The 9,584-nt window shown below is 36.5% G+C and overlaps 1 protein-coding gene across 6 annotated transcripts; it reads right to left on the bottom strand.

Moving 5' to 3' along the window:
• Window positions 1–235: 235 nt before the first annotated feature.
• On the bottom strand, window positions 236–9,206 carry LOC140966953 (dual specificity protein phosphatase PHS1-like). Of its 6 annotated transcripts, none has more exons than XR_012173469.1 (13): window positions 8,996–9,206; window positions 8,749–8,826; window positions 8,444–8,586; window positions 5,553–5,757; window positions 4,857–5,033; window positions 4,612–4,772; window positions 3,051–4,113; window positions 2,171–2,317; window positions 1,834–2,061; window positions 1,329–1,486; window positions 550–935; window positions 447–474; window positions 236–389 (listed from the first exon to the last, which is right to left on the bottom strand). XR_012173469.1 is itself a non-coding variant. In XM_073427269.1 (12 exons), exons 1-11 carry the CDS (start codon window positions 9,032–9,034, stop codon window positions 575–577), a joined length of 2,760 nt encoding a protein of 919 aa, XP_073283370.1. In that variant the 5' UTR covers window positions 9,035–9,206; the 3' UTR covers window positions 236–474; window positions 550–574. The 6 variants fall into 6 exon arrangements, 3 of the variants coding, with proteins under 3 accessions (XP_073283370.1, XP_073283372.1, XP_073283371.1); XR_012173470.1 differs by having other exon boundaries at window positions 236–474; window positions 550–693; window positions 782–935; XM_073427269.1 differs by having other exon boundaries at window positions 236–474.
• Window positions 9,207–9,584: the final 378 nt, after the last annotated feature.

The raw sequence follows: 9,584 nt of genomic DNA, 5'->3' as shown, positions 1-9,584 counted from the left end.
TCCACAATTCTAATAACTAAGTACCTTTTTCTGAGCAGGAAGCAGAGTTCGAACAAAACTTGAGAATGATGTAATTAATCTTAAAGTTAAGATTACACTAGGAGAGGATGCAATAAATCTTAAATTTAAATCTAATACCAGGAGAGAAAAATAAACCAGACATGAGGTTATTTGAGTGGTATATTGTAACTTACTTCAGTATTTCAAAAGCAAGAGCTACGTGTATCCAAAAAAATAAGAGCAAGAGCTACGTCTTATTTTATATAAACACAGTAAATACATTTACAACTCATGGTTTCTACAATAAATCAAATGGAATTTTTTCACTACACAACCAATGAATAAGCCACAAAATTTAACCTTAAAACATATACAATTGGATCACTGAAACCTCAATATTCAGTACCTGTGTATGTTCGCCTTCTTGAAATGGTTCGTATCATGAACATTCCACAGATACGTTATTTGGAATTCCTGGAAAATAGTTACCAGTATCAGGCAGCCAAAAAATAATGGAAAGGAAATTTAATTGGACTGCCATTAAAATACCTCGCAGGTGCACCAAAAGCAGCAGTTATTCATCAATCATGGAATGAGTTTGTCTTTGGGTGGGGCTGACACTACCGCCTCGACTTATTTTGAGTGCATCCAATGCCTTCTGTATTTCCATAGTCATGGCACTGTCCACGCTGCCTGATGATAGTTTTCTGTGAGCTTTTTGCAAATGAAGCTTTAAAGAACTGCTGCTTAAACCAGCATTTTTTCCGCATATAGGGCAAACCTTCATCGTAGGCCTACGCTGTTGCCATTCCATAGAAACTCTTCCATGCAACTTCTGATCTAGGTCCAAAAGAATCCTCGCAAAACCATCATTGGGCTGGGCTCTACGATGAACTCGTTTCAGGGCATTCCAGGCTTCCAGTAAAGTGAAGTTTCTGCATTGGAAAGAACCGCGGAGGTTAAATCTTTTTCCTCAAGGGACAACCAGACCAGATCTTCCTATTCCTTGCTCAACACCGGAAAAAATGTTATTAATGCTATAGATTTGCATTCAGTTAAAACTTAAACATGAAAAAGTAATAGAAAGGTAAGACGAGACAACAACAATTTGGTTTATCCTTGAAATCCTCCACCCGCTTCTCCTATTACAGGTCATTTCTGGTGGCAGTAAACCATCACCCATCACCTCATCGCTTCTATTTCCCATGAAAAATAATCAACAGAATTCAGGCCATGTTGGGACACAGGTTCTCCCTCTTCGTGCATCACGAATTAAGCAGACATGCCACTTAGATGATAAAATACTAGAAAGATCAGTCCACACTTACTTCCTGAGCATTAGATAAGCAAGAACTAGAGTAGCACTCCTACTCTTCCCTTCAAAGCAATGTACCAGAACCTTGCCACCAATTTGTTCCACACGATCTATAAAATCATGTGCTTCTTGAAAGATATCCCTGATGTTAGCATCTTCAAGGTCATATATCTGTACATAGACGAAATCATGATCACCAAACAAGTCAAGGAAATTTTTCAGCGAAGCAGAATTTAGTAAGGTTGCATTTGGGTGGAAGCATTTTATTTGAATGAGTTTAAAAAGCAAGTTGAAATCACTCCTACAATTGAGAATTTCAAATTCCCTATTTTGGTTAAAAACATAAATTGAAGAATGTTGCAATTTAAAATCTATAGATTTAAGAATTACCCAAACAGTTAGTGTGGATTTGAATTAACCATTTGAAATCTAAATACTTCCATCCAAATGCAGCCTAAAAGAAATTGGAAGGTATATAAAAGTGGAGCAAAAGGCTGCAAATTCTGTAAAATACATACTGAAAAATTTCGGTACTCGAATAACTCAGGAAACTGAGAATCAGATTGTCCAATTTCATTGGAGCACAAACATAAAATATGTGCAATCCCTAAATGCTGCAGGGTGTACACAGATCGAGCAGCAAGTGCCCCACCAATGAACAAAGTAGCAGAGATAGCTGATGGCTTTTCTGCATTTGCTGAGTCAGATATCAGTCCTATCCTCTCAAGAATGTGCTCTAACCTCACCTGAATTTTAAGTATTTTTAAAAAAAGAAACTTGGTCATTCCATGACAGAAACCAAAGCATACTACCTAAGTTGTCTCAAAATATGGCATGCCGGAATGCAGTTATCACCTTCAACTCATAAGCATCCACCACACAATTATTATCACTGCCTTCAAAAAACCCAGTGATGAAGTTATTCTCCTGGCACAATTTAACTGCATCGTTTTTAAGCATATCATTCCATTGCTGTAGTTCTTTGCTTGACTCTGTATCAACCTGGAAAATAAACCGCAAAAAGGAAATTGTGATTAAAACAAATAATAATTCAAGATAAATTGAATTATTAAAAGAATTGATGCTACTAACAATCTCATTCCGCATATTTCCTAAACTTATTATTTGATAAATTGTATCCACAGAAAACAGTTACGCCGTTAAAACATTCTAAAATATAATCCATGTCTCTTCATGGTTCAACAATAACATAGTTATAGAAACATGTTTAATATAACTACACACATAATGGAATGTAACGGAGTCCAAAATTTTTTTTTTTTGATACGAAACTAGAATTTATTGATAGATAAAGTTTTACAATAATAGCGGATGAGTAATCCACAGAACGAGAAGTAGCACAACTATGACAGTACTGCCCTACTAGTTCATGCCCATACAAATTTCCAATCTCTAGTCAAATCTGAAATAGACAAATGATTAAATTGGTCGGCCAGTATATTAGAGGAAGAGGTTAACAGAACACATCAGAGTTCAAAGTATAATCAAGATAAGAAATTGGCCTGCCAGTATACCAGTGGATGACATTAACAAGACTTAAATTTGAGCAACTGTACAGATATGGATGTAACATACTGGAACATCAGTTGCAACCAATTAAGGCAACATGTTGCTTAACTACCAAACAATCTAAAACTATTTGTAATGAACAGAGCATAGAAACATTAAATTCTTTTTTTAGGTAACACTAAGTTTTATGAATACATATGACAACCTTCGCAAATCGGTGAAAGTCACGAATCTTTGCCGTCAACCTCAAGCTATGCAACGGTTCACCGCTTCCCTTGCTTAACTTCCCATAAGAGCAATCACGTGAGATTGGAGAACAAGTGTCTGAAATTTCTTTAGATCCTGAAGATGGAATCCTAAGGGCTGTTTTCTGTGTTTCTGAGTCGTTCAAATCCAAATTGTCCTCGCCAAGGATCCAATCCCTGCTTCGTAAAGATGGACAAGGGACCTCAGTCCCTTTAGCCTGTGGTGGAGATTCAGGAACCGCCGGATCCTCTTTATCAAGATCCCCAGAAGATCTATTAAGTACATTGAGAAAAGCCCGTAAGAGGCCATCTAGTTTCTGGTGAAGGGTAAGAAGGAACATGTGAAATCCCTGCAAGTCCCTGAGTGCTGCTCGAAATCCACTTCTGAATTCGTGGATGGCTGAATTTATCTCAATCCCACAGAAATCATTTGCATCAGTAACTAGCTGTGAAGATTTAAGTTTTCCTCCAGTAATTTCATGCAATAGTTGTGACGCATACTCAGAACTGTTAAGAAGTAGCTCAATGAGCTTCGGATAATTTGCTTGATCATTTGCACGTTTCCCTGCTGGGGGTCTACGAGGCACTACATTATCTATTGCCACAATATGTAAATCAGAGCTAGTTGACTCATTCAAAGTGAGACTCGTTGTGGATTCTGCTGTATTAGAAACATCAGAACCCTGAGATACCAATCCTGGATGAGAAAGGTTAAATACACTGTCAACAGAAGTTGCTCTAATTTCTTTTTTAAGTGCCCGGATAACTTTAGGTCTATATCTTTTGATTGCAGAATCAAAAGCAACCTCTAGTGCGTCATTATTTGCACTAGTTAATTTTTCAGCCAATAGTAAATTTGCATAGTTCCCACGCCACCTTAGATGGCGACAAGGAAGACGATCTTCATTTCTTATGACAAGGTCTAACATTAAAATCCTGCCTAGAGCTGCAGCTGTTTTTCCTGCAGCTTCCTGTGATTCAAATGCATTCGAGCTTTCCAATAGAGGAGACCCATGAACATAGCTGTAATGTGAAGATTATTTGGAGAAATAAATCAAGCGCTTATAAAATATCAGCTTCATAGGTGAGTGCTTTCTCCTTTATAAAGTAATCACACAAGCATAGCTATCTTTCTACATGAAAAATATCTCCATCAGATTTTGATATGCAGTCTTTTGTAAAAGTACCAAGATTCTCTCTTATGACCACTATTTTTTGGTCTGATGATAATGACCTATGCAAGGAATTTGAAACACATCTGCATCATATTTTGATATTTTGACTTCTTAAGCGGTACCGATATACTATCTTACTGCTGCTAATGTTTTTGGCCTGATGTCAATGACCATGCAAGGAATTTGGTGGACCAACAGAAGTAGGTGCATAACACCAGAGACAGATTGGATCAGGCAAAAGGTCTAATTGTGGTCTAGCATAAATTGCTGAAATTCCGGTGCCTTTCTATGCAGTACGCCTTCTGCTAATGCAATTACTTGCAATGATAAAATTTTCAATACGTACTTCATAAGTAAAAGGCAGCGACTGAGCTCAAGAGCTTCCAGGAGTTCTGAACAAGTCATTTCAGCAAGTTCATTCCCTTGAATAATAGCAGCGTCTTTTGCTTTTTCTGCAGCCTCCTTGATTTGCAGCCACTCAGAACTCACATTGTGAATGACTCTAGCCTGAAAAGCAGTGTACAAATTTTCAAAATTAAGTTTAGACCTAATGTGTATTAACAAGCAACTGTCAAAGCGTGGAGATACAACCTGTGGGGTCTGGACGCCTAGCCATTTTGCAAATTCATAACCAAGCAGTTCAGACTGAGTGGCCATCCTTGATGATGAGAACTTTATAACAACTGCAGCTTCTTTCGAACAATGCTCGTCATTTTCGGGTTGGTTGAATAAAGCGAAAAAAACAACACCGCCAGAATTAACAGTAACCTGTACTGGCATAAGAATCCAAATTCAAAATTAGAATTAGATAACATGTTTAAATGTAAAAAAAATAAATAAAAATCAAATGCTTTCCGCAAAACTTTTAAGTTTAGCAAATGCTTTACTCTATATTCGACAAGCATGCATGTAGAAGGAGAAGTGAAGACTTCTAAACAATGAAAATATAAGCTCTAGCACACTTGAAAGAAAAGGGTACAAGGAAAACACACGTCATGCATGGAGAAATTAGAAATCCGGTTCTTTCACATACCAACACATTAAGGACAAAATTGCATATATTGTGTGATTATTACTGTGGCTGAGCATCTTTACTTTACAGGGAATATTACATCGACAAACTTGATTGATGAAATAGTATCTCTCCCCCCAAAAACATGATATTTTGTCGCATTAATTTCTCATACATCAGTTTAATCATTGAAGCAATTACAATATCAAAGTCACATCAAGACAAAAAAAAAGGCATAACATTATCTATCAATGCATTAAAGTTCTCTGTCAAACCTCCAGTGCTTTATTCATCTCATCCTCAGAATGCTCACCACTTCCACTGTGCTCTGTGCGGTGAAGAGAAGAAAGTGTTGTCCAGGAGAAGGAGCTTGATTTGATGTCTAACATGCCAGCTTTACCAAGTCTTTCCCATAAACTTATTTCTGCAGTTTGCTCAGAAGGTGGGCAAGTCTTTAGATCGAGATCATTTCCTCCCGAACTGAAGCAAAATAGTTAATAGTAAGCACAGGAAAAAAACAACTTTTATCATACAAAAGCAATGATATATATTATGGATTCATTTCCAAGCTTTTTTGTGTCAGACTAACCAAAGTTTTCCGAATTCTATGGTCTCATGTTGTATATACTCTCAGCCTTGCAAGTTGTTATCATTAAGACACTGGTGAAGATTACCGAAAGGCTCAAATATCATTACCTACGTAAGAAGAACTAAGGATTCATTTATGATTTATGGTTGTGGAGAATTGAAATTAAAGCGCTCTAGATATTTGCATTTCAATCGAATGTAGAGTCCAAAATTGATATCCAAAATTTTACACTAAATGATAGGCTTCTTCTCTTGAAAGCGTTCCAGGCAAGGCAGTGCTATGGGTTTCACCGAATCACCACTAATCCTGAATATATATAGTATATACAAAGGCAATCATTTGAATGCGGAATTCATCCATGAATTTGGTTTACTTCCGGATGCTACTGCCCAGCTCTGGCATACTCAGACAACACAAGTCATTGTGCAATTGAAGAAGCCAAAATTTCACCAGCAGTCCAAATAAATGTTGAGAAGATTCCATCTGATTCAAAAGATTACTGGTGACATTATCATTGAGAAAGCCGCTTATTTCCATAAAGCACATGGTGGTTTGTAAAAGGAAGACAAATCAATGATGACATCCTTTTGGCTAAAGTGGTTGTGCACACCATTTAGACCAAAAAACCAGAAATAATCAGAACTTATATTAGCTCTTGGACGTAATTCTTGTTGAAGGTCTCCAGCTTTTTGGTTTTTGTACTCAATGCATCAAATTCAAATCAAAACACATTTCCAAGACATTCCTTCGGTTTTTATTAACATAAAGAATACTAGTTTTTTCCCAGTGAAAGATGAGGTCCAAAACAAGGAGAAACTAAATTTGTATTTTTATTTGCATTGGTGGCAGACTCTCTTTCTAGAGACCTAAAAAATTTCATGACTCGGTCCATAGATGCAACTTTATGCTGCTAGCCGTATGATAATCTCCAGCCTGGATTCTCCAGAAGCATAACAAAGCTTAAAGACTTGCTTCTCTGTTATGCGAATGTGTATGACCGTATGGTCAATCAATCAATCGATCGATCGATCGATGATATTAAAAGTATATTGTCGCTGGAAACAATGTCTCTCAGCTCCACCAATTTGACTGCTCCCCCCACTAGTTTGTAAATAAATTTCTTCCTATGATTATTTGGGTGTCCTTTGTTCAAAAGTCATAGGAAAAACTTTCCGTAAGACCGACCTCTTGCTGCTTTACCAAAAACTATAGCTGGTGATAACGCTGAAACTCAAATCTTTTAAACCATACATCAATTTAAGCATCATGTTTCGATTGTTCTACACAGCAGAAACATTATTACACCAAACGATATCAATAATTACACTTTTTGCAATCAATGACCATCGAACCGTGACCTTGGCTCTGATACCAATTTTAAGACCGAGCTCTTGACGTGTTACCAAAAGCTATAGCTAGTGGTAACAGTGCAACTTAAATTATTTTAAATCGTACAATGTGTTTCTGTTGTTCCATCCAACATGCAACATAAACAATTATTGCACCCAATACTTTCGTTTCTAGGATTTAGTTAGCAATATCATGAAAAAGGAGTTTGGTTGATGTATGTAGGTATATGCAGTTTGACAGTGCCAAGCATAATGAGTTCTTGGCTAACAGAATGTTGGAAGACACATCTACACTTGAAAAGAAGATCTACTTAGTTTCTACGAACTTAGAGGTGACAAGTTCCTAGATAACAGATTGAATATATGCAAAAACCTTTCGTAACACCAACTTAAATAAATTGGCAGAAACATATTTATGGATCGACAAAACTCAATACTGGTGACGCGACAGAAGAAATCAAGACGAAACATATGCAGGAATTATTCTTAGGGACAAAAAATGTTACCACGTGCATTTCAGGAATATTCTGGAATAGCCAGCAATTTATACACGTTACTATTTGCCATTTGATAAGACATAATATGTGCAAATAAAGTAGATTCAATCCATTTTGTAACAAGTGGATTCCCAATCATCTAGTCCATCAACTTAATAAGTCATTCAGATCCTGGTCACCAGAAACTCAGATGATTATTTCAGGGAAATTCAGTCTCTTTTGTCAATCGCGGAGGTACAAATATGGTAGATTTTCGAAGGATACAAAATCGCAGATTTTCTAGCTTACTCTGATTGCACAGCTCATAGCTCTGGTCTATGGGATCAGAGCCTTTTACATCATTCCTTGAAAGGAATCCTCACAGTGACAGACTTGAGATTCCAATTTCAGACTGTTTGTTATCTAACACCGCGTAACTTGGTTTAGAACCTTAAATTGGCATGTATCTTTCTTAACTCTCATTGAAAAATGAAAATATATCGTTTCACCGCAGGACTTATCTATTCAATTCTATCCTTTTAATCTACAAGTCAGGCTCATGAAAAACCACCAACCTAGCTGCTGGTGGTTTTATTTAAAAGTATCTGTATGCAATTTAAAATAAGACCATTCAACTCAGCAAGTAGCAAGTCCGATCAGCATAACAATGTATATGAAATTTGTCAACGTGAAAAAATCAGAGCCACATTTTTACAAAGCATTGACAACATAAAATATATACAACCACCAACCAAACAGACATGCCCTGAGTGCTGTGAGGTCGATGGGGGAAGCCTGAGGCCGGATACTTGCTGCTCCGTTTACGGACCAATTCCAGCCACTGCGCAAACCGATAAGCGGGTCCGGCTGTAATGTCCCCCAACATATACAAAACCTGCATTTCCCCAACATACTCAACTTTAATCTCACTTTTGAGATCACATATATATACACACATATAAGTACAACACAGACACACATATTTATGTACACCTTTTTCTTAGCATTATAAAGCCAAAAAGAAAAAAGAAAGAAAATTATAGGCGAAACGACAGACCCTTGAAGTGGCTGTGAGCGGCAATGGAGCTTCCAACGCATCATTTCCAATATCAAAGTCCTTCTCTTCGTTGTCCTTCTGCATTAACAGAACAAAAACATGAATGCATAACGCAGAAATACCCTAAACTAAAAATCGTTAGCATAAAGACGAGATGTAAATAAAATCGAAAAATGCAGCGAAATTCCGGGCCGAAACGATTCCTAGTTTTTGGAATTTAAGGTGGAAAGATAAAGAGACAGCGTACTTGAGAAAAGCATGAATCTTCTCCTTGATTCGCAGCCATTTTAATGTTTTTAGCTTTCTGGTCTAGGTTGGTTGCATTTAGGGGAAGATTACGGTTCGGAACATAGCTTGATTTCCCGGCTACCCGAAATAGGAGGTGGACGGGAGGTTGAGTGGCACTGGCGCAGATTAACGCGGAGCTGTTACAGACGATCAAACGGTAAACCCGAACAATCTTTATTTTATTTATTTAATTATTCATAACTCGAGCCATTGTTTTATATATTGTGCATATACAATAAGTTTTTTTTAATGAAAAATAATATAATAAATTAATAAATGCACAACGAAAATCCAAAAAGATAATCTTGATTGGTATAATACTATAATTTAGAAACATATTTTATTTAACTCTATCACATAATTGGTTACCATATTATTTGTACTATGGTTGTGCAGTATTTTTTTATTATTTATTTGATTTAATAACATAATTCTAAAAAGTAATGAATGAGATTTGGGTCTACCATAATTGTAAAATTAATGAGGCACTAAATTATAATTTGAAATTATGAAATAAAAAAGAAAAAAAAATCAACTCATGACAAGCA

This window comes from Primulina huaijiensis, unplaced genomic scaffold (assembly GCF_012295235.1).
Source record: "Primulina huaijiensis isolate GDHJ02 unplaced genomic scaffold, ASM1229523v2 scaffold208312, whole genome shotgun sequence".
NCBI classification, from domain to species: domain Eukaryota; kingdom Viridiplantae; phylum Streptophyta; class Magnoliopsida; order Lamiales; family Gesneriaceae; genus Primulina; species Primulina huaijiensis.
This window is presented reverse-complemented; position numbering and strand designations above follow the sequence as displayed.